The 24,932-nt window shown below is 34.0% G+C and overlaps 4 protein-coding genes across 5 annotated transcripts; 1 reads left to right on the top strand and 3 right to left on the bottom strand.

Annotated features, from left to right (window-relative positions):
• Positions 1-936: 936 nt before the first annotated feature.
• On the bottom strand, positions 937-3,998 carry LOC107176454 (uncharacterized). The gene is made up of 2 exons (XM_052434149.1): positions 3,575-3,998; positions 937-1,530 (listed from the first exon to the last, which is right to left on the bottom strand). Exons 1-2 carry the CDS (start codon positions 3,947-3,949, stop codon positions 1,087-1,089), a joined length of 819 nt encoding a protein of 272 aa, XP_052290109.1. The 5' UTR covers positions 3,950-3,998; the 3' UTR covers positions 937-1,086.
• Positions 3,999-7,365: 3,367 nt separating this feature from the next.
• On the top strand, positions 7,366-10,560 carry LOC102610770 (heparanase-like protein 3). The gene is made up of 9 exons (XM_006474317.4): positions 7,366-7,782; positions 8,197-8,233; positions 8,364-8,547; positions 8,646-8,794; positions 8,965-9,195; positions 9,290-9,479; positions 9,561-9,686; positions 9,905-10,004; positions 10,103-10,560. The coding sequence occupies exons 1-9, from the start codon at positions 7,516-7,518 to the stop codon at positions 10,460-10,462; spliced, it is 1,644 nt and encodes a 547-aa protein (XP_006474380.1). The 5' UTR covers positions 7,366-7,515; the 3' UTR covers positions 10,463-10,560.
• A 60-nt stretch (positions 10,561-10,620) lies between these two features.
• LOC102611072 (probable anion transporter 6, chloroplastic) lies at positions 10,621-17,001 on the bottom strand. 2 transcript variants are annotated; one of them, XM_006474318.4, is made up of 15 exons: positions 16,471-17,001; positions 16,186-16,331; positions 15,781-15,880; positions 15,452-15,504; positions 15,204-15,278; positions 14,801-14,881; positions 14,231-14,292; positions 13,786-13,853; positions 12,897-13,012; positions 12,335-12,371; positions 12,155-12,250; positions 11,694-11,835; positions 11,548-11,600; positions 11,060-11,146; positions 10,621-10,976 (listed from the first exon to the last, which is right to left on the bottom strand). In XM_006474318.4, the coding sequence occupies exons 1-15, from the start codon at positions 16,858-16,860 to the stop codon at positions 10,875-10,877; spliced, it is 1,608 nt and encodes a 535-aa protein (XP_006474381.1). In that variant the 5' UTR covers positions 16,861-17,001; the 3' UTR covers positions 10,621-10,874. The 2 variants fall into 2 exon arrangements, with proteins under 2 accessions (XP_006474381.1, XP_006474382.1); XM_006474319.4 differs by lacking the exons at positions 11,548-11,600; positions 11,694-11,835.
• Positions 17,002-23,056: 6,055 nt separating this feature from the next.
• LOC102611568 (protein SRG1) lies at positions 23,057-24,932 on the bottom strand. The gene is made up of 4 exons (XM_006474320.4): positions 24,559-24,932; positions 24,179-24,414; positions 23,738-24,065; positions 23,057-23,636 (listed from the first exon to the last, which is right to left on the bottom strand). Exons 1-4 carry the CDS (start codon positions 24,802-24,804, stop codon positions 23,400-23,402), a joined length of 1,047 nt encoding a protein of 348 aa, XP_006474383.1. The 5' UTR covers positions 24,805-24,932; the 3' UTR covers positions 23,057-23,399.

The raw sequence follows: 24,932 nt of genomic DNA, 5'->3' as shown, positions 1-24,932 counted from the left end.
GTGTAGGATTACTTTAACTTATTAGCTTTTGGGGATAAATAATGATGAATTTGTTATCTCTTAATTTTTTTTAAAAATAAGATTTGTTATCTTTTTTTGCAAATTACTTGAGCTCAATTTCATGATAACTAATTTATTAGAAATTTCTATTGTTACCTTTACGTTCTTATAAAGATAGATACTAAATTAGTAATAAGGATATATAGTATAAGATTCATGGTAGGGGTGTTTAGAATTTAATATGATCTGCTCAGGCTGTCTAATCTGTAAAACTTTGATTCGTGGATTGGTAGATAATCCGCAGTCGATGGATTGAAAATGAATTTACTTCTGTAAATCTGCAAAAATCTGTGAATCCGCAAAAAATAAAAAATAATAAAAATTGAACTTGTAAATATGACATTAGTACTTACTTATAAATAAATAAGTTGTAATATAGTTACATTAACACCATAATATATCTTATTCGATAATAATATAAAATAAAAATAATTAAATAAAAAATAAGATTTTTTTTGGTATGTTATATTTTGAAATTTTGAATGTATTTTCTAACTTTATTTAAGCAATTAATTTACTTAAATCTTATTTAATCTTGAATTTTATTGATAGGAAAATTATTTTAATATTTATTTTTGTATTTAGTTAGTTTGTAGATAGGATGAAATTAAAAAATTTTAACGCGCAAACTAATCTGCAAAATGGTGGATTGAATATAAATTGGGTCAAATCCGCATTCGATCCGCAAATGTATGAATTGGATTGGATTGAATTTAACTAATTTATAGATTGGATTAGATTAAAAATTCATAATCCGCAAAATCGTGAATCAAATATGATTGTTGTCCAATCTGCGAACACCGAGGGGTAATCCTTCCAGTGAAAAATTACATGCCGGACCGTCGTCATATTCCAAGCCACACTACTTATTAATTCAATAGGAAGTCTCACAAATAATCAAAATTAAACCATCAATCAACTTTTATTTCCCACTAATTAACCAATACATAGGCTGAGCTCAAGCATACAATTCTAAAATCTTCATCAATAAGTGATGCAGCCGCAGCGTTGGTAAGTACCAAGTACTCAAGCAGACACCGACGGGGATGGTGGAACGCCGCGGGCGCCGCCTTCGATGCGAGCACAGAAATCGTTCAACAGTTGAGGGAAGAAAGGATTCCACGGGAACATTATATGAAAACAGCCAGCATCAATTGCAACAAAGGCCTTGCAGCAGGCAGGCGCAATGCTGTTGAAGTTTAGAGAAAAAATGGAGCTGAAAATTGACGTTACGCAGCCTTCAGTGTTAGCAAGTGATGACCAACATTTTAGTACATCTCCCGAACCCCATCCTGTTGGAATCGTGAGGCCTGGAGTCTGTGGTAATTGAAACTGGGCTAGCCCCGACTGGACCAGCATGGCAATGCATGCGGCCGCCAGCAGTGCTTGAGCCATTTGCTTTGACGCCGCCATAATAAGTATACCAAAAATGATCTTTTTATCTGAGTTTAAGTGAAAGGGATCTGGAATCTTGATGATGTGATTTGGAGGAAAAGAATGGGTGAGAATTTATAGAAATATTGAATTGGGAAACGTTTGCTTTTATGTGACTTTATTTATAGTTATGTGTTTATGAAGTTACAATATTTTGGGTCATTAACATTGTTGAGTTTCTTTTGTAACTTACATGATCGTATTTTGACAGAGGTCGTGATAAATGATAATTATATTAACGTATTTATTTATTACTCACTGAGATTTGAGATTAACATAAGCATGCTTAAAATTGGCAATCTAGTGATTACAAATTAAGTTCAACAAAATGAATCACAAAGAAGTTACTTCATTATTTTTAACTTATTCTTTCTTTTATATTATTTTGCAGCTTGAAAAAGCTGAGATGATGCAACTCAAGTCCAGAAACACATGAATACTAATAATCAAAGTCACATAAAGCAAACATTTTGATTAAGAAAAACCTTTCATAGTTGATTTTCATAGGATACAGTACTAATATTGATGTTTGATTTGGGAATAATGTTGATTAATAAGAATAATGCTACTTTCTTTTGTTTTAGTTTATATAATTTCTGTTATTTTCTTAATCTATTTAGATATATTATTTTAAAGGATATATATAGGTTACATGCATCATAATACCACGAGCAAAGCACTTTCTTATTATTATTAAAGTAGAAGGCAATTATGCTCTCAACATTCAAGGAAATAGTCATAGAAATTCCTAAATTTTAAATAGAGGGTGCCGTGACTTTTTTTTAAACTATAATTTAAAATATTTTAATGAATACAAATATAATTTAAATAGTTTAATTTGTCTAATAAGCTAATAATATTAGGATTTTTTAATATATGAAATAAATTTTAAAATGTAAATTATTTTATTTATTTTAATAATATATTTGTATTTATCATAAAATTATTTTATATAACATTGAGAACAATTTAAATTTGTAAATATTTATTTTAATATTATGCTTCTATTTATTATAAAATCTAGTTTAATATATATAAGATTGTAAAGTATTTTACTATTAAAATTATTTTAAAATGTCTATATTGTTACATTTATTTTAATATTATATTTCTATTTATTATAAAACATGAGAGTCAATTTTGTTGAGTTAATAAATTTGTAGCTCTTATTATTGTTATTATTACTATTAAGGTAAAGGGAAAAATTACTTTAATATCCAAGAAGATCATTGTGAATGCCAAAATATTGAGCAAGATGACTTTGATCAACCTAAGAAATAGTTGTATTTATCAATCTAAGAAAATTAATAAATTTTTAAATAAAACAAATAATATTAATACTTAAAACCAGATTATTTCATATGGTAAAAGTGAACATTTATTAATGTTTTTAGAATAGTCTTGATAAATGAATGTCTCTAAACCAAAATAGCTTTAAGATGACGCAATTAAATTAATTCAGAACCAGCTACATACAGTACTGAAAATAAAATAAAATAACTGTTACAGGACATTACAATCTCTACCATAAAAAAATCATACTACAATCCATTAAACCAATTAAGCTAGTATATTTAATTTTAACAGCAAAAAAATAAAAAATAATAATCATAATGAATCAGCCAAATCACCTCAAGCCAATTTTTGGAATTCGATTGTATTCATCTTCGCACGTGTGGCCCTGATGGCCGCTCCAGGTTTATCAACTTACTAGTTCTGAGTTATTTGAGTTTTGCTATATACGCTGTTGGTTCTTTTTCATGTTATAGGTGTAGGATTGCTTTAACTTATTAACTTCTGGGGATAAGTAATGATGAATTTGATATCTCTTAATTTTTAAATAAGATTTGTCATATTAGAAATCACACTACTTATTAATTCAATAGGAAGTCTCACAAGTAATCAAAATTAAAAAAACCATCAATCAACCTTTATTTCCCACTAATTAACCAATACATAGGCTAATTAACCAATACATACAATTCTAAAATTTCGTCTTATTAATCAGGTTAAATAAAAATCTTCATCAATAAGTGATGCAGCTGCAGCATTGGTAAGTACTAAGTGCTCAAGCAGACACCGGCGGGGATGGTGGAACACCGCGGGCGCCGCCTTCGATGCGAGAACAAAAATCGTTCAACAGTTGAGGGAAGAAAGGATTCCACGGGAACATTATATGAAAACAGCCGGCGTCAATTGCGACAAAGGCCTTGCAGCAGGCAGGCGCAATGCTGTTGAAGTTGAGAGAAAAAATGGAGCTGAAAATTGACGTTACGCAGCCTTCAGTGTTAGCAAGTGATGACCAACATTTTAGTACATCTCCCGAACCCCATCCAGGTGGAACCGTGAGGCCTGGAGTCTGTGGTAACTGAAACTGGGCTAGCCCCGACTGGACCAGCATGGCAATGCATGCGGCCGCCAGCAGTGCTTGAGCCATTTGCTTTGACGCCGCCATAATAAGTATACCAAAAATGATCTTTTTATCTGAGTTCAAGTGAAAGGGATCTGGAATCTTGATGATGTGATTTGGAGGAAAAGAATGGGCGAGAATTTATAGAAATACTGAATTGGGAAACGTTTGCTTTTATGTGACTTTATTTATATTTATGTGTTTATGAAGTTACAATATTTTGGGTCATTAACATTGTTGAGTTTCTTTTGTAACTTACATGATCGTATTTTGACAGAGGTCGTGATAAATGATAATTATATTAATGCATTTATTTATTACTCACTGAGATTTGAGATTAACATAAGCATACTTAAAATTGGCAATGAAGTTACTACAAATTAAGTTCAACAAGATGAATCACAAAGGAGTTACTTTCACTATATTTCACTTATTCTTTCTTTTTATATTATTTTGCAGCTTGAAAAAGCTGAGTTGATGCAAATCAAGTCCAGAAACACGTGAATAGTAATAATCAAAGTCACATGAAGCAAGCATTTGGAAATTTCAATTCTATAAACTCTCACCCCTTCTTTTCCTTCAAATCACATAATCAAAATAAATCCTCTGTCTTTACTGAATTTGATCCTTTAGTAACTAAGCCATGTAAATTCCTACGTACTGTCGTTTGTGAGTTAATTCTTTCCAATTTGAATTTGGGCCTGACTTGACCCACTTCCATTTCAAACGTTTTCGGCCCACCAAATGATATTTTGGTGCTATCATTTCAAAGCAAGATCCAATCAGGATTAATCTCTAAGATGTGATCTTTATCTTTGATATCTTTTTTATAAAATCTGGGTCATATTCTTCAATGAAATCGACCGACATTTAAGACAAGTATTAGGTAAATGATAATGGATAACATTTTCAATAATTTAATTATCCTTCAGAAGTCCCATTTTGTCTCTACCCTTGGTTCATCTTTGTGGGCACTAGAAGGGGACAGCCGTGAAGTGAACTTGGACCAATCACACGTTTTAACTTTGACCTATAGCTGAAGCAAAGAAGCAGCACTCATTATTAAGATGCCATCATAGTTTATTACACTTGTAGGCTTCTACTTGCCACTTCCTGAGGCTGAGATCATAACTTGAATGTCAAGTTCTGGTTGTTTGTTGGTTCTTTTGTTTGCTTGGCGATGCAAATACCCGACGAGCTTTCACTAAAACTTTAGGTGTACGTAGGTTGTTTTAGACCTTTTCACTTCTAGCAGTAACTTCGATTTCAATACTTCTTGCTTGTACGGTAGGCTAATTGTTTGTTGTTGCATTGATGGTTGCCTTTTAGGTTCAAAGGGTGCTCGTGTAGTGAAGCTTCGTTCCTCTCTTCACTACCGGAATGAATTTGAATTCCGAAGGACTTTGTTTTCACTCATAATAATATAAAAAAGTGTGGAGTACGATCTCATTTGTATTAAGAATAAACTTTGAAACTATATTATTGGGATGCATTATGCATTTGATCGATGGATAAAAATTTTTCCGATTAGATTATTTGCACAAATTTTAATCTAATCTCACAATTAGTGCAAACAAAGCGAGTTATGACAATTTGTTATTTCTAATCTTGAGCGCACACTTTAATAAATCTCATTGAGAGGACTAGGATAACTTAAAATAACATATATTTTTAAGCGTAAAATAATTTCAAATAAATTTTTAGGTTAATCAATGTGCATTATAGTTATGATATTATTAATTTAAATTAAAGTTTGGATATAATTAAATTGTAAATAATTTGATCAGTAGTTACTAGAGGACATGTCATGTATATATATAGGAAACAAAAATTCATATAAAAGTTTGTTATCATTTCTTCTATATTGGCTTGGTGGTGGGAAAAACGCAACAATTGAAGTACATTATCTAAAACATGTCATTGTGTTTTCTCCATTCTTACCAAAACACATGAAATGGCGAAAACAACTCTATGTGAACTGCAAACATCAAGTCTGAAATATGTCTAATCATAAATTTAATTTAATTTTTTTTTTTTGTGTGGTCCTATCTAGTACAAATTATAAATAATAAGGGCCTTTATACAATTGACAAATGGATAAAGATTTGAGCAGGTGGTGTAGTTGGTGAATGCTGAAAGAAAGAAACTTCAATGTTGAAATTAGAGATGGTATATTAGGTTGGGGCATAACTAAATTCCACCCAAAAAAATTGATTCTAGTTTTCTTACTTTATATATATATATATAGTTTATTGTTTTCTGATTAGATGTTGGTAAAGCATCCTTATCTAACATTTGATTGGATTAGGGTTTTGGTGGATCTAATCTAACTAACGAACCCCTCTTGGAAAATTATTTATGGGATTAAGGATAACTTAAAATTTAATTATCTTTGAAAAATATATAGCAATCGATCCAAAGACTTTTAGGTGAAGAACCTTTGTTTGCACTCAATTAAGATCTATTAGGCCACTGCTACATTGAAATTAATTTTCTCATCTTCTCGTGCCGATCGATTGCTTTCTACATGAGTGCTGACAGTTTGCTTACCAATTTCTATGTCAAATTTTTGTCATTCTTTTTAATAATTGCTTCATTCTCAAGTTTATTAGAGTTCTTTCACCTGAGAAATCTATTTAACTTTTACCCAATAAAACTATGCTTTCACGTGCAGACTTTATTCATTAGTCATTTCCTCTTTGTTCTTTGCTTATAAAGCATATCTGGTAAGCATAATTAATTTTTAAGATAAAGATTACATTTACTCTTTCCAATCATACATATATGCATTTAATTAAATCAATTTTTATCTCAACGCAGCAAATGCACTAACAAGTTGTCTCACTTTAATTTAAAAAGAATATATATTTTAATAACATAGCATAGATTACGGCCAATCAAACTCCATTGAGAGCCTCAAAAGTGATCCTAAAAGGCTATAATAATACAGCAAAGCCTTAGCACTAAAAGCTATCATGCAAACACTCGGATCCGACCCGCCCCAGTTCAGGATCCGAATTGGTTCGCTGCCATATTTTAGTTTCTTTAAATACGGGCAAAGTTAGGCCTCACTTTCCAACCAACGTCACATTATTCTGAAATACGTAAGAAAGAAACTTTACAGAACAATAATAATAATAATAATAATAATAATAATAATAATAATAATAAATATAATAATATTCCTGTAATCAATTTTGTTTTATCATACATGTCTCTGAGTGAGAGTGTTATCTAACGACGTAGTTTATTATAATATAAATAAAATCTTTATTTTAAATAATTACTATAAAAAATTATTATTAATGTTATTATTGTATATCCTTATATGTAATGTACCAATTACGTACAAAAACTTATGTGCATTTGTATTTTAATATAATTTGCATTAACAACACTACAATGCAAACTCTTCCCCTCATCTTAATTTAATTATTATTATGATTATTATTGTATTTTGTCTTTTAGCCCTTTCCACTACAGAAACTCTCTTGCTTTGGCCTTTTTGGCAACCTTCCCTCTTCACTCTCATGGCTTCTTGTTACCACTAACCCATATATAAAGAAACACAAACTCAGAACTCAGATCTTAAACATTATCGAAAACCAGAAATGGGTTCTCAGGCTTGGTTAAAGGTTTTGCTTTTTGGGTTTTGTTTTTGGTTAAGCAGCAGAAGCAGCAGCAGCAGCAGCTTATCCATTTTACAGGCTGAAGCAGCTGGAGGTGCAGGTTTTGTTGGAGGAAATGTTTTCATTGATAGAAGAAGTGTCATTGGAAGGACCGATGACGATTTTGTTTGTGCCACTTTGGACTGGTGGCCTCCCGAGAAGTGTGATTATGGGACATGCAGCTGGGACAGAGCCTCTCTGCTCAATCTGGTATTGCTTCTTTCTTTTTCTTGTTTTGGCTTTTTAATTTCTTTAGAGTTTAATCAATTCTTTTTTAAGTGGTCTTTCAAATATTTTGAAAATGTTAGTTGAAAGGTTTTTGAAGCTTGTTTGTATTTGTTTGTCAACTTTGAGATCTCAGTGACGCAGTTGTTGCATTTTAATTCAAAGTTTTCGCTCTGTTTTTCTTGTTTAGTGTCTGCATCTGGTTGCAAAGTTCTAACTGTGCTTTCATTTTCATCTTTATTGTTCGTTGAATTAGTAAATATCTTCATAGCACTGACGGGGATCTGATGTATGCACTCCCCAAAAAAGGAAAACAAAAACGTAAAAGAAATGAGAATAGAGTTGATGCTGATGCATCATTCTATATTAATACATTTGATTTTTGCTTTTTAATTGCAGGACCTCAACAGCAATATATTGTTGAATGCGGTAAAAGGTAAGCAATTCTTTGTTTTAGAAGATCTTTTGCTAATAGCATCATTCCTCGTAAATAATAATTTCTATTGAATGATAGAGCCTCTAGTTCTTTATTATAGCCTGAAAAATTGCTTCCGTTGTTGTACCAGCTTTCTCGCCATTGAAGATTAGATTGGGTGGTACTTTGCAAGATAAGGTCATATATGATACTGAAGATAATCGGCAACCCTGTAAGCAATTCGTCAAAAACTCTTCAGAGATGTTTGGATTTACTCAAGGATGTTTACCAATGCATAGATGGGATGAACTGAATGCCTTCTTCAAGAAATCTGGGTATGAACGTTTCTTTCCCTTTTAAACTTGTTAATCTCGAGCCTTTTTTAGTTTGAAAGTTGAGCTGTTTGATTTAGATGTCCCTGTATTCAATTCAGGGCAAAGATTGTTTTTGGATTAAATGCTCTCACCGGAAGGTCTATACAAAATGATGGTTCTGTTAAGGGAGCTTGGGACTATACTAATGCTGAGTCCTTTATAAGTTATACAGTCAAAAAGAACTACTCAATCCATGGTTGGGAGCTCGGTAAGAGAACACTTTTTTTAAAAAAATTTTTTTATTCCTGTTTTTGTTGATAATCAGTAATGTGAAAGATTAGAGATTTGTTGGAAGTTCTTAAACTACGATTTAGTTACTGACTAAATTGTAATATAAAATAAATGACTGTATCTCGGGTGATTGCATTTGCTGTTCAGGTAATGAATTATGTGGAAACGGAGTTGGAACAAGAGTTGCAGCAGCTCAGTATGCTACTGATACAATCTCTCTGAGAAACGTAGTCCAGAAAATTTATACAGGCGTGGACTCAAAGCCTCTGATAATAGCACCGGGAGGATTCTTTGATGCAAAATGGTTCAAAGAATTCTTAGATAAATCAGGCCAATCTTTAGACGTGGCTACCCACCACATATACAATCTTGGGCCAGGTATGTTCGATTGAGAAAACTGATATCAAAGCTTCTTTAATCCCATGCCTCGAAAGAATGTTAAGTCTTATCTGATTGCATTCTTTTGTAACAGGAGTCGATCAGCACCTGGTTGAAAAAATTCTTGATCCATCGTATCTTGATGGTGAGGTTGACACATTCAGTCAGCTCGAGAATACCCTCAAGAGTTCTGCAACTTCTGCAGTTGCATGGGTTGGTGAGTCAGGAGGGGCTTACAACAGTGGTCATAATCTTGTTACCAATGCGTTTGTGTTTAGCTTCTGGTAAAATGACTATAGCTTTTGTCCGAAATCTTTCATTTTCTGTGGTTGATTTCTAAGTGATGTTTGAGACATGTAAAACAGGTATTTGGATCAGCTCGGTATGGCAGCAGCTCATGATACTAAAACATACTGCAGACAGTCATTAATTGGTGGAAATTATGGTTTACTCAACACAACCACCTTTGTACCAAACCCGGACTACTACAGGTTATCGAAATTTCGAAGTCCTTTTAAATTCTTACCGTATAGTTAAATCTCGTCAGTGAATGAACTTTATTCATGTGTCTTCCATCTCTATCCAGAGAAGAAAAAATGCATGAAGTCTTTATTTCATTCTGAGGATTCCTTTTCATTGCTAGTGTGTTTCATAGCTATAGTATGGGCAGATTGAAGCCATGCCTGATTGTCCGCTGTCTTAATTGCAGTGCTCTTCTTTGGCACCGATTAATGGGGAGAAATGCTCTCTCAACAAGCTTTTCTGGGACCAAAAAAATACGCTCTTATGCCCATTGTGCAAAACAATCTGTAAGTACCAAGCAGCCGCAAATTTCTTTTATTTTACCATTTATTTTTGCTTTCATATTTACTAATTCTTTGATCTTGTAACATATTTTACCTTGCAGAAAGGGCTAGTATTACTTCTGATTAACCTAGACAATAGCACCACAGTTCATGCCAGTGTCGCCTTCAATGGTACCTTGACTTCACGACACAAGCATAAATCTCTTAAAATGAAAATAATAAAGCTGCCTCAAGCTTCTGTAGGTGGAAATGAACGAGAGGAATATCATCTAACAGCAAAGGATGGAGATTTACATAGCCAAACCATGCTACTTAATGGAAATATTCTAAGTGTAAATTCAATCGGAGATATACCAACATTGGAGCCTTTACGTGTAAAATCAACACAGCCAGTATCGGTTGGCCCTTTCTCTATTGTATTTGTTCACATGCCACATGTTATTCTCCCTGCTTGCAGTTAAAGGTAGACTTAGATGGAACTGAAGTTGATTCCATTTAGTTTTTTATCAAATAAAAAATAATAATAATAGAATATAATGCAAACATTTTATTCTTTTTATCTTGCTGAAGTTCAAGAATGCACATACTCTTCTTTAGTACTACAAAATTTGGTAAGATATTTTATGATAAATCTTTTTGACTTTTTCGATTTACAGAATTTGGGTCACAAGTAAACAACCGTACAACAAAGTATGAATCATTTTGTTGGCCAACAAACACTTTTTAGTCAAAAATATACACAAACAAAATTGGCTGCTATAAATGGTATGACAGTTGGAGTCCAATTTTCGTTGGCCCATGCAGATATTCAAAGCCGATCAGTGAATGAGGCTCCACCCCGCCCAGTGGAAGAAATGAAGCACAGAAATGAGGCTAATCTCTGGTAGAAAAGTTCTGAGGCTTACTGCTAGCAAACGCCAACCACACAATTGTACCAGTCAAGTAGAAGAAGATTGACGGTGCAAACAGTGACATCTACACAACATAAATTTGAAATATTACAATAAAACCTCCGTGAGAAATCATTAATAAAATCTGGGAGGACACTGGTAACTTACACTCCATGAATGAGTTGAATCAAGGAGATAACCAGTAAGAGCAACACCTACAATTCCAGGTACTGCCCCAACCGTGTTAGTAATACCCTGAGTGGAAATTTTCAAAATGGAACTTGTCATATTAATAAATGGAAGGCATTATTTTTCAAGAAAATACATCTTCCATTATTTTTCAAGAAAATACATGATGCCACTGGAAACTTTTAACAGATAGGCCAAGAAGTGACGCTTTTCAACTTCAGGGCACCAACATACAAGTTGTATTACATTCATAAGGAGTTTCTCACTTTCTGGGACCTAGGTTTTGAATGAATAACATTATGACTCTTAACCTATAGCCAAAACGAAGAATAGCAAAACATGAGACGTGCCGAGGGGATTATGTGGATGGAAATATCAACCATGCTTCCAAAGCTAAGAACAATCATGACAGGATGTCTAATAAAAATTCAAGGACATGGTAAATGAACAGGTATAAGCTTACATACCAAAAGTATACTTGCATATTCAGGAGAAATATCTTGATGGGTACAGTAAAGTCCTGAGAAAGAGGGCAAAATGCATTGGCCATTAATATTAATTTTGGTATTTTTTGTGCCCTATCACAACATATGAATACTACATTGTTCATTACCAGACAAGGCAAAGCTTGAAAGCGCTAAGCCTGCTGTAAGAATCCCCACAATTTCCCAATGTGGCAATCCTAGATCAATAGAAGATAGAGTCATGCAGACAGCAGGAGACAAAAATGCAATTGTTTGGCAAATCTTTCGCACCTAAACATTGAATAAGAAGGTTGTCACAATTATAAGGCAGAATCAAAGTAGACTTTAAATAAAAATATCGATATTCACACAGAATGATATCGGTAACTCAAGTCAAGGCAGGATGATGAAGGAAGGTAACTGTAGAAGCAACAATAATGTAATCATGGTTAAAGATTTAATATGCTAACTTCACAACAGTAGCAAACACAGTTTCAAATATTGCACACAGATAGGTGTTAATGGAGGTGACTGTGATTGAACACCAGTGATTCAATGTTCTTCATAAGAAACATTGACTGACACAAGAGTGGACCACTTCTTTCCTTACCATAGTGGTTTCAACTCCAGTGGCAATTAAGTTGTCTGCAAATTGTGCAGCAATGCTAGTCACGAGCACTGAAGCCAATGGGGGGAGGATGGACACCTGTGAACGCATCAAAGATATAAACTGCCAAGGAACAGAATATGCTATACTTTTAAACCAGATAGATAGATCTTTCGGACTTACCCATGCAGCTTCTGTCAAATTTAGGCTCAGCTCCTCACTACATAACAATTAAACTAGAACTTAGAAATTTTTGTTATTTACTACTATGTAAACAGAACATTGAAGACACATCTATGCAGATGCTAATAAATTGCAAAGTAATATTTTCTGCAATTCTGAGCATGTGGATGAACAACAAAGTCAGAACCATGATTCTGAAAAATGAAAGAAAAGCATAATTATTTCCAACCAGACAATCAAGAGTTCATGCTGACAAGGTTAAAAACTGAACCTCCAGAAACTATGATAGAGCCATATCATGCCTTCAAGTGAAGTCAACAGAAACTGCGTAGTTATTTCCAAGACATTATTGTTCGAAGAAATGCAGATACCATGTATTATCTATTGTTCACTTCATACTGGTGATACCTTGAACCACTCATGAATGGTAAATAATATATAAAACAAGATAATGTTAAAGCCAGAAAATTTCATGCAAAAACTTTTAATCCACTTTTTTGGCACACGCTATCATAAACAACTCCAATTAAAAAACTAAAACAGTAGGCAGTCAAAATGATACCTAAAATATGTAGGAAGCCAAGAGAGACAAGTATAGTGACCCCAACTTCCACAAAAATGAGCATATATCATTGCCCATACAGCCTTACTCCGGAAAATTGCTTTCCACGGTACATCCTATTACCAAAAGCAGGTTAGAAAATAGAAATAAAGGAAAGGCCTGTAAAATGAGGGCTGATCCATATTCAGTAACAATATTAATTGTATGAAATTCACAATATCTAAACTACTATGAATATGCCTCTTCTGATGCTATGACAATGATGGCTATACTTAAGCAAGGATATTTGAAATGAGTCAGGAAAAACAGTGCAGATGATGATAGTTTTGACATCATGTTGTCCATATTGTCATAAATTAAGAAGGCTATTTATGGCATGCCGATGTGGATTTACAAATCATGTTTAGCATTCAACTTTAAGCTCATATCCTTGTCAAATCACTGGCGAATGTCAATCATATCATATAAATTCATTCTGAAATAAATTATCCGTGTAATAGGAATATCAGACTTATTAAGAAAATTTTGCTCCCAACTTGGTCCTCCTTATGTAAATATAAGGTATAAGTCAGATAAAATCAAGACTTAACTAGAAACATTTCCAAATTTCCTTACAAAGTTACAACCAGTGGTCCTGCTCAAAACCTTGATGGTGCACGGACATGGCTCACAACTGCATCGAAGGCTGTGCGCAAGTTGAATGACTTAACTAGAAGTGTGCATGAATGTAAGCTAACAAGCCTATCAGGATATGACATTTTTAACTGACAAGGGTTCCTAAAACTGATATCATCACTGAAATACAGCTTAGAAGACTCAATTTACTGATATGGTAAATTACTACTTCCATAATCAAATTAAACCAAGAGCTAACCTTGAGAAATCATACCTTCAAAGATTCACCCATCTCTTCCAAAGATGCACTCAATGATTTTTTCATGTTAATATAATTGGACCCTGAGAAATTAAATGAAAAACATTCCCAATTACGATTGCGTGAAAGAACTCAAGAGAAACATGGAATAAATGTAATAGCGAAATTTTTGGTTTATTTGGCTAATGAAAACAACAGCAAAACGTGACACTTGAACAAAACCTATGATTTAAGATAATGGCAAATGGGTTAAGCTATTTTTTTATAATAACAAATAAAATAATCTAGGAATAGTCCAGTGACGTCCCATGCCAGTACCATTATACATCAGCTCATGAGAAAAGGAGAAAATAGAAAGGAAAGAAAAAAGAAAAAAGAAAAAAGAAAAAAAGACAAGAGAATCTTTTTAACTTTTTTTAAACAAAAAATAATAAGAGGCAAATAGGGATTCAGTACTCACGTGGAGCAAGTGTAGCTCCATTTGAAGTTTCTCCTTCTTGAAGAATCTTAAATCCTGAAAACCTTCAGTGTTTGGTTTGGTCATAAGATGACTTTTATGGTCAAACATAGTAAAATAATTGTATAAGACAAGACTTTTATGATTATTATTATTATTCTTTTTTATAATGAAATTAAAATCGCAGGATTTGTCTCTAATTTTCAAATTCAAAATAATAACAACCAAAACTTCAAGACATGTTTTTTCCCAATTTACATGTTCTAAGTTTTATCAGCATATTATCCACATAGGATAGCTCAAATAGTTGGACTCTCATCGTAGAACCAAGAGATCAAGGGTTTGAATCGAAGAAGATACATTTAATCTAGAGTGGGATGGATTTTTTTTTTTTTTGGGAGGGGGGAGTGGTTGCATCATGCATGGTTCACTGCCTTAGGCCATGAGGGCAAAAGCCATGTGACAGTAACTATGATAAAGAAGTTCTAGTTGCATACAGCATGCACAAAGGTAAAGGTTACTCAGGAGCAGAAGTAGGTCAGTAAACTAGTGAGTTTAATACGAGTAACTTACCAGGCAATCCCAAGCAAGCCAAAGATATAAAACACAGATTCCCAACCAAGATTTTCAATAATGGGGGGAGCTAAAAGAAGCCTGCAAGAACTCTTTATGTTAGAAAATGACAAATGGAGAAAACATGAGCAATTATGGTTACTAGAAAATTAAAAAAAAAAAAAACCATAAACGATGAATGGGGAAGTTAATGGAAAACATAAGAAGATCAAAAAACTCTTAAATATTTTTATTTCTGCAATCCAAGTCTAAACCAGGGAAAACTCGTGTAGTTATGCCTTGTTGACAATTTCAATACTTGATGGTTGGATGTGGTGACCATGGTTTAACGAACTAACAAGCATTTACTTCAGGAAAAAGAAAATTCTGTATCAACCCAACACAGCCTTCAAACAAAACATACCCAGCAACACTTCCAAAGCTCAGTCCACCAAAGACAAATGATACAGCACGTGAGCGCTCTTCCAAAGGTATTGACCTACAATAATTGGGTTGGACAATAGTCAATTGTTAAGATATGAACTATATTAACCAAGAGAACCATAGAATGAGGAAAAATATTATTCATAAAAATACAACTTTTCCAACATATATCATGTTTAATTCATCAATATTAAACTCCTCCAAGACCAATATGGATGTCATACATGCCTGGCAATAAGGTCAGTCGCGGCTGATGGGGAAACACCTTCTCCTATTCCAACCTAGATTTAAAGGAGGAAAAGGATGCTTGTTATGGTCTAAAAAAATTAAGATAATATTCAAAACATTGAACTCAGATTTGTACGAAACATAGAGAGAGATCAAGGTTTTTCAAATGATCATATACGATTAATGAAAAACATAATCTGATCTTTACAAAAATTGAATTACTCTCAAGAAGAATCATGTTTTAATAAACATAAATAGGCTAATTACAAAGGGTTGAAATTTAAAAGATGCATTGAATAGAGAATGAAATAATAGAAGTTGAGCTATACCAAAACCCTTGACAGGACTAGTCCAGGCATAAATCCAGCAAGAAGTGGTAGAAGTGCTGTAGCCAAGGACCAAATCAATACACCAGTCTGAAGAACTTTCCTGCACCAGCAGAATAAAACAGATAACTTGATGCACACATAACAAATGCCAGAAACTCAAGTTGACAACATCTACGTTTTAAGGGGTCTTTTGTTTCCTGTAATGATTGAAAGTCTCTAGCTAGATCCATCATACTTCAATAGGATGGAACCCATATAATCTATATAAAATCTGAGCACAGGCAGAATTACTGTATACTCGTTTTCTTTCTCAGAAAGGGAAATACATTGAAAACTGACAAACAATTCTTCTTTTTACCAGCGCAGATGGTGAAACATAACTTTATTAAGGTTTCGAATACAAACCTCCCACCAAATATCTTGGCAAGCCAACCTCCAGGCAATTGACTCAATGCATAACCCCAAAAGAAAGATGATTGAACCAATCCAGCCACAGATGAATTCCACCCAAAACGGTGTGACATTGGAATTATAGCAACACTCAAGTTCACCTATACAGACATAATTATCTCGATATGAAACTCAGAAACCCGGTAATTAAAGCACATATTTAATTAATCAATCCCAAATATATTAAAACTGTCATGATTTATATTTCATTGCCTCTCACTTGAAATGCTAGAATATTACCTTATCCATGTTACAAATAACAAAGGCAAGCGAAGTAGTTCCAATAAGTTTGTATCTTTGAGGTATATTCTTCCACGGCGGCCAATACGAAGCCCGACCCACTTCTTCAGTCCCGCGCACTTGACCCGATTCACTGTCAAAACCCGAAACTGAACCCGGTTCATCCACTCGTAGCCCAGTAAGCACCTCATCAAACTTGTCAGTTTCTTCCTTCACATTCTCTTTCTCCTTGATGCTACAAGAAACTCTCAATCTCGAGCACCCTTCGGAAGGGTACAAATGAAACTTCTGCCTCTTGGAAGAATTACGTTTGGCAAAGACTAATCTCCCTGAGCTTGTGTTATGAGCAAAAACAAAAAATTTCTCTGCTCCCAGAGTTAATTTTGCCATCTGTTTTGTTTCTCAAAATAGAAAGTGAACAAGGTTTTGCTTTGCAGCAAGTGATATCGGACAGCGGGTACGTAGAATAAGGAAGCCGAGGCAATTGGCAAATGCTTGCAAGGACTTGAGGTGGCCACGAAACAGCTTGTTTGAGGCTCGGATTTTATGACCTGGAATCTTTGTGAATATTTTGTGCCTGTAGTTCGTTAGTGGGACCCACAGTATTGTATGGGGTCAACTTAATTTTCACTTGTACACTATTTATTGGCCGGAGAGCTGCTAAATATCAAGAACAATTAGAGAAGGATGAGAGAATTGTATCTTCTCTCTTTATTGCTTTTTTTTTCTCTCTCTCCTCTCACCGGATGCTTCATTGTGGGTGTTAACCAATTTAGATGTTTTGTGCTCAAGAGTAGATTTAAAAAATCTAGATCTCATAATGCATTTTGGGGAGACTTGGAGATATAATTTGGCGCCAAAAAGTAGTTTCTTGATAACGGATTTTTGTTGCAACCAGTTACGATGGTCAAGTGACTCAAAAATCCTACATCTGTGGGCATGTCTCACGCCGGTCACCCGCATCATCTCCTTTTCGCAGACGACGTGGCGTTTATGATGGAGTTCAAAAGACGACGCGTCGTATTTACTTAAAACTTGTAAACACTGCGTGAACCCGCTGTTTTCGATTAAAATATCACCTGCTGGTGAGCCGGGCACTAACCATCTACTGAAAATAACCACCTAGGCCTAGCAACAGTCTTTATAATCTACATTTTATATTCTTTAACAAGTTTCTTGGCAGCAACTCTCTCTCTCTCACTCTCTGATTTTCACAAACAGCTTTCTTGATTCTTGGTTTTGGGTTAATTTGGGTTGCTATTTAAAGTGATTTCGGATCATCAATGGAGAATAAAGATGGTGCAAGCAGTGACGTTGGTGAGACAAGTGATCGGTTTAATGAATCTGGTGATCATCAAAGTGGTGACGTTGGAGCTGGTTCTGGCCCTGCAGGCTCTGAAGGAAAGGGTAGTGATGGTGATACAACTGAGTCTGGAAATTCATCAATGGAGAAAAAATATCGTGTAGCCATTAGTGAAGAGCTTAAGGATATGCGTAAGACGATGCAAGCAATGATTAGCTCCATGAAAGCAGCGGGAGAGGCTAGAAAGAGGATGGATGAGGCGGCTGTGAAATACAATCTACCAGAAATTGGCTGCAGCAAGAAAGAAACAGATGCTGAGTTAGACAGCAGGTTGGACAACTTGAAGATGGAGCATTACAGAACCGAAGATTGCATTAACTCTGCTCTTGAAAGAAATGCTGGTGGTGGTGGTGGTGGTGAAAGTATTAGTGATATTGTTGGAAAAGGCTCCTCTGCCTCCGAAGAAAAGAGTAGTGATGATGATGATTTTCGTGGTCCAAGAACTGGGTCCGGTTCGGCTAATCTTGAACATGGTGACTCTTCTGATGATATTCAGGGATTGAAGGGCGGTAGTGATGAAAAGGAGTAAAATCAAATGTGGCTGATACATATTCTTTAATTTTTCATTCAACCAATAACAATCCTGGGCCTTGGCATGCTTCTTTGAATAATTCTCAGGAGCTCTGCCTTTTCTTTTCTAAATGTCAATGCCTGTTCTTTTAGTTATGACATTTTCATAAGTGGTAGTAGGCATATTCATTCTTTAATTTGGTAGCTTCTTGGAAGTTCATAGAATTGAGAACGGATGTTTCTCTTGTTATAGTTCAGTTCAGTCAATAACTTCTCTTGCTGTCATTTCGGTCAATGATAATCCGATTTCTTTCTTAAATCGGCATCTCTCTTTAATTTGCTAATTAATTAGTTCTGAGATGAATCTTGAAATCATTATGTTAATATTCATCTTTACGTATGAGTGCAAACCTCTTACGATACCATCATTTGGTTTGGAAATAATGCAGGCAAGCGCTAATTCCATGGCCAAGGAAAGTTGTGTTATAGCCGAGGAACGAGCCTTATTGATTAGTCATTAGTCCTCGACACTGTTTAGATTGTCTTCTTCTATCACACAAGAACAAGAAATTTAAGAAAACTAAAGTAGTGTTGCTTCGATTGGTCTCTTCTAGCTATTGGGTGGAAGGATATATTGTACTTATAAATCCAAATAACTCCCCTCTACTATCCAATATGGGTTACAAACATTCCGAACACTAGAATCTGACTCTAATACCATTTGTATGGGAATTGGATCTAGGATTTTTAGGTATCCACTATAAAATAGTACACCATTAGGTGGAGAAACCTATCTTACTTATAAAACCAAGTAACTTCCTTTTACTAGTTATTGTGGAACACAAACTCAACAATCCTCCGTTAGATGAAACAATTAATGCTGGATCCCGTTCATTTTGTCCGAAATGCTAAAGTTGTTCTATCACCACATTATGACTACTAGGTTATGTCTCTGATACCACTTGTTGGGAGACTAAACTTAGAATCTCTAGACGTTCAACCTAAAAGACTTGTCTATTGGACGGAGGGACCTACCTTACTTATAAACCAATTAACTTGCATTTCCTAACCAATATGAGGTACAAGTAAACATACAACCACCGTAAAATGATATTGCCTAACAACTAATATCACTATTTTGTTTGTGGTGGAAGTGGAAAGCCAATCCTTCACCATAAAATAGCTAATGCAGCCATAGTGTAACACCCCAAATTCGCCCAAAAACTCAAGAGAAATTTGAAATGAAACCTCATAACATTAATCTTATAACTAATCCCAAATAAAGTCAATGTTGTCCATAGACAAAGCATATTCTCCAAAATAATAAATAACTCAATAATCCTCCAAAATAAAAATTAGGTCTAAGCAATAATCAAAGTAGTTACAATTAATGGCCCAAACTGACATAAATATCAGTCTCGCAATTTTGGAAAATAGTTTCCAGGATTGTGGCAGTCCAACTCTATAATTTTTAGTGATTTTTATATAAAACCAAAAATTACGAAATTAAAGAGATATAATATATATATATAGTAATAAAAATTCTCAGAATTTTCAGAAGTCGTTTGGATTATGAAATAAATTATAGAATTGAGAATTACTACTAAAAATAGGAATTTTCCAGCTTTAGTATTCCAACTTCGAAAAATCAAAATAATTAACCTACGATGAGTTTTTGAACAATAAACATATGTTATAGTTTAATAATTTATAAAGTTTTATGCATGACACTCAATGAAAATAGCAGTCATATGATGTTTAATCTATACCGTTAACAGTTTCCAGGATAACATAATAGCACTACTTCCACTCAATAACACATAAATCAATACACGATCATGCTTTATATAATTTTATTAATATGATACACGTAAATTCATTCAATTAATCACATAAAATCACAATCAAAATTAGAAGTTCAGAGGCTTATAAATTATTTCCTAACTTCAAGACAAAATCCAAGCTCAAAAGCTCCTTTAATGGAAAACAGTAACACAATCAAAATCTTCCCTTTTTCTTATTCAAAAACATGAATTTCCTCTTATGTTCGCTGCTGTATTCTTTTCTTTATTAGCCTATAGGATTTTGACAAACAAAATAATGTAGAGGAGGTTTTTAAAGGTTAAGCCTTTTTAAAACCCTTACCCATTAAGGGATTTATTTCCTTTTTAAATACGGTATTTAATAAATAGAGAAAAAAATTAAGTGATTTGAGACTTAAAAGAAATACAATAAAATAAAATACCCTTAAATACATTAAACCAAAATATTATATTCTATAATAATAATAATAATAATATTAAAAAAAAAAAAAACAACGAGTGTTACACATAGCAGCGAACTTTCTTCAAAGCTGGAGCTATTTGCTTGTGCACTTGGTTCCGCTTCTGCAGATGACTTTAAAATCAAGCGATGAACAACAGCAATGATACCATCACTATGTTTCTTGAGCGAGATATGTCGATTAGTGATAATCTTTTTTGGAGAAGGATTGATCTCATAATGTTCTACGGTTAGAGTTTACCTTTGATGGTAAAAAGATAGCTTCTCTAAGAAAAAAGAATGCCAATGAGAACAAGTCATCTTTGGATACTCCATCGCGTTTTGAGGTTGTGTGGTTGTCCTCTATTATTTTGGGTGCTCTATTGGCAGGATACAAAGGATTAAGCGACCATGAAGATGAATTTACTATTACCACTCCTCCAACAAATGTTATAGCATTCGTTGATTTGGATTTGTGAAAGAGAATAAATTCGCCGTTGCCAGAACAGTCTTTGGGAACATCAGCTCAGTGGCAAAGTTAAATTTGCCAATTGATGATGATGAGAAGGAAACAACTTGAACAGTTTAGCTGGAGAGATTCACCATTCAACAAGGATGGATGGTGGACGATCAACATGTGAGGAAAGATTTATGGAGAAAGTGAGATACTGAACATACTCAAAGCACTTAGAGCATGAGGTCAAGGGTGATTAATTTGGCTGAAAATGAATTTTTTTGGTAAGGGAATACAAGGATTTAGTTCGGCTCAAACTTGATTTGTGTTTTAGACATTTGTTGCGTAAATTAGGAAGTGTACTAGTCGGCACAAGTAATATAATAAATAGTAGAATATCGTCCCACAGAGATTGTATATCATATTAGTTATTGAAATTATTCTAACCCTAATTTATTTTAATAACCGAATAAGTGAATTTAGATTTAAAATAAAATAAAATAACTAAAAATTAAATAAAGATGTAGGCAGTAATAGAAAATCATCAAGAGATTAAGATACTAGGACATTCGATTTCATCATAATCAATCTAATTTAATCATCTATCTATGCAATTAATGTTTATTACCCATGTTGACAGTGAATTTCCGTAATCTATTCAATATCCTCTTTCGAGTAATATAAAAAATATCTTTACATATTAACCCACTATATCTCTATGTGAATTTAAATATGCAAAGATTCATTGAGTTTTATGAAAATTCTTAAAAAAATTATATGAATCATATTGGCGCATCTCTGTCTTTCGTTCAATTCATGACATCCATTACACAGAGAAAAAATATATAAATCTCCTCTTGATCTCATTATGTATTCTCAAATCATTCAAATATTGACCACATATTTAAAAGCATTGAGTACGATAATGAACACTCAACTATGGAATAATAAACTAAAAATAACACAGATTTATAAAGTTAAATTTTCATAATTAGGGTACATCGTAGCCCTAATAAAATAAATTAGTTTATGACAATATAAAGAGAATCCATAAATATTATAAGAAAGATTTAAACACAACAATAGAGAAAAGAAAAAGAAAAAACTCAACAATTAATTCTGGCCTCCCTCTAAATTTCTTATGGCTGCTTCGGCTTCTCTTTTTCCTTCCTGTGTTGTTTTTTTCTTGGCTTCCGCTCGTCCTTTGCTCTTGGCTTTTTCAATAAAGAAAGCATGCTGGCCGCCTCCATTATGTCATAAGCCAATAAGAATTGTTGAAGCCAAAGCCTATGCCATAACGTGCTTGCCATTTAAAGCCATGCCAAAATATTTGCTTCCTCAATTAATCACAACATATGCTCTCCACGTGCATGTCATATTTGTCAATTAAATCTTCAAAGCTTCTCCCCACATGATTGCATGCATGATGCTTACTTTAGTTAAATCTTCCTTAATTTATTTCAATTAAATCTCTTTATTTTTTTCTTTTTTATTCCTTGAACAAATTTCTTCTTGAATGTTCAATTTAATTTATCTTTAATTTCAGATTATATCTAAAATAACAAAATATAAAAATTAAGATAAAAATTAACATAATAAAATATAATTTAACTTAAAATTAAATTAAAAAAATATATAAATAATATATAAATTACTAGCACATCAACATTCATTGGGGTGTGGGATGTTACATACCCTTACTTTAACAAAATGAGTTCCATTTGCACTCTCACCCAATAGGTGGGTTTTGTAACATCTTTAATGTGCAGCGGTTGGATCTCCTCTGTTTTCTTGTCTCTGTTTGTTGTATCTTTTATGTTGTGTACCTCTTCACTATTAATGTAAGTTAAGGTGACAATAATTGGGGATCTCTGCTTAGCTGCAAAATTTTGAGCAGATTCTGTTGAATCTGAAAAAATCAATTGAGATGAGGTAGGAATAAATTACTCATCGCCATCTGGGTGTGGCATTATCGCTAACTACCAGTTCCTGTATAGTTTCTTCAATGGCAAACATCGATGGTACTTGGGATTTTTATTAATTAGAAAAATTAAAGTGCACCTAGTCACAGGGATCCAGTGAGCCTTACCCCTCCATACATAGAGCTAGATCTTGCAATGAAATGCATTACACGAATACAAGTTATGATAATTCTAAAACGCAGAACCAAACCTAAATAATAGAAAACAATCCGCAAAACACGCCAGCATCACAAAGCTGGACATTCGTGCCGAGGCATAAGCACATAAAGATTCCACCAAACATTCAAAATAGGGATAAAAATTACTTAAGGCTTGAATGAAATTGCACAGTGACTCGAAAAACTAGAATATAACAAAGCTAAAGAAGTGCTGCTTCTATTGGTCTCTTCCCTAGCTTGTGTTGCTCTAAATACAAACGGTTGTAATTTTTCACGGTCTTGTACAACCTAGGCCTCGACTCATTCACCAACCAATTCGCTGGTTCAATCTCTTTTTCCTGGTTTGGACAATAGAACATAGCCAAAGAAATTCTTTCCCTTTCTGAATTTGTCACCACTCTGTGTACAGGGCTCTTGAATATTCCATTACTTATTATCTGTATGCATCACATGATATATACCGAATGATTAGATTCTTTTGAAGTAAAAATCCCTTGATTTGCTATAAATGTAATTTTGTTAATCAGAAACTACGTACCTCTAGCTGATCACCAACGTTAACAACAAAGGCTTCAGGAATGACTGGTACGCTGTACCATTGATTGTCCTTGAGGAATTGAAGACCTCCAACTTCTTTGTCTGGCAAGAGCACTGTCAATCCTGATCCATCGGTGTGAGGGAAGACACCAAGAACCAGATCAGGCCTCGGACATGGAGGGTACCAGTTGAATCGAGCAAGCATTAATGCTTGTTCTCCAAACATGTCCAAAAAGCAATTCTCTTCCATGTTTAACGACCTCGCGAAGGCCTTGAGGAGGATTTGATTTATCACTTCTGATTGCTTGGAAAATTCATCTAAAGTTTCCCTGCAACAATCACCGCATACACATTTATATATATATCTACAAGGTTGACTTGTATTTTTCAGCGCACAAGATCTCAATCCATAATGCAAAAACTGTTAACGCAACTGTAGTACCTAAAATATTCGGGGTTTTCAGGCCAGAATTTCAGTTGTCTTTTATCTTCTGGATGCACCGTAAGGTACAGTAGATGACTCCAATGGAGTGTCTGCATCTTGTCATTCCCATAGCCTTCAAAGCTACCATCTTCTTGGTAATATTTCTTCTTCTCCGCCAGAGGGAGAGCAAAGAACTGCTTGGTAGCTTCACGCACCTTGTTCAATAATGCAGGTTCTACTCCATGATTGATTGCCTGAAACCCCAAAACTGAAGCTCTGAGTACAAATTATGAATCAAGCTACATGGTCATCAAGTTTAACACAAGGAATCTTGGAGCAAGATATGTTAATAAGGAAAAAAAAATTAAATTGAAACAAAGAAGTGGGTAAAACTAGACCTGGAAGCAGCCCCAGGAGCAGAGAGCTGAGCGGAGTTTCTCAAGTTCCTGTGAGCTGGATGAAGGAGATGTCAAGAGGCCAAAATCAATTATTGGAATTTCCAGAGGTGGCAGAGATGCATCAAAAGTTCCAGCATCACTGCCTTTTTGGATGTAATTTTCTAATGATTCTTTGCCGCTGATGATGAGTTCTTGTTCTGTTTCCGTTGGTGCTTCAAATTTAACAGGAGATGTGGTTTCAGCCATTGTGTTCACCGAGAGCAGTACCACAACAGTTGCAAACTTGTGTAGTTTCGATGGTGTCTAAAACACTAATTTCTAGCAAGTCGGGGACAGATTAACCACATTAAACTGGTGTGTACACATATATATTT

Source organism: Citrus sinensis, chromosome 9 (assembly GCF_022201045.2).
Source record: "Citrus sinensis cultivar Valencia sweet orange chromosome 9, DVS_A1.0, whole genome shotgun sequence".
NCBI lineage: Eukaryota > Viridiplantae > Streptophyta > Magnoliopsida > Sapindales > Rutaceae > Citrus > Citrus sinensis.
This window is presented reverse-complemented; position numbering and strand designations above follow the sequence as displayed.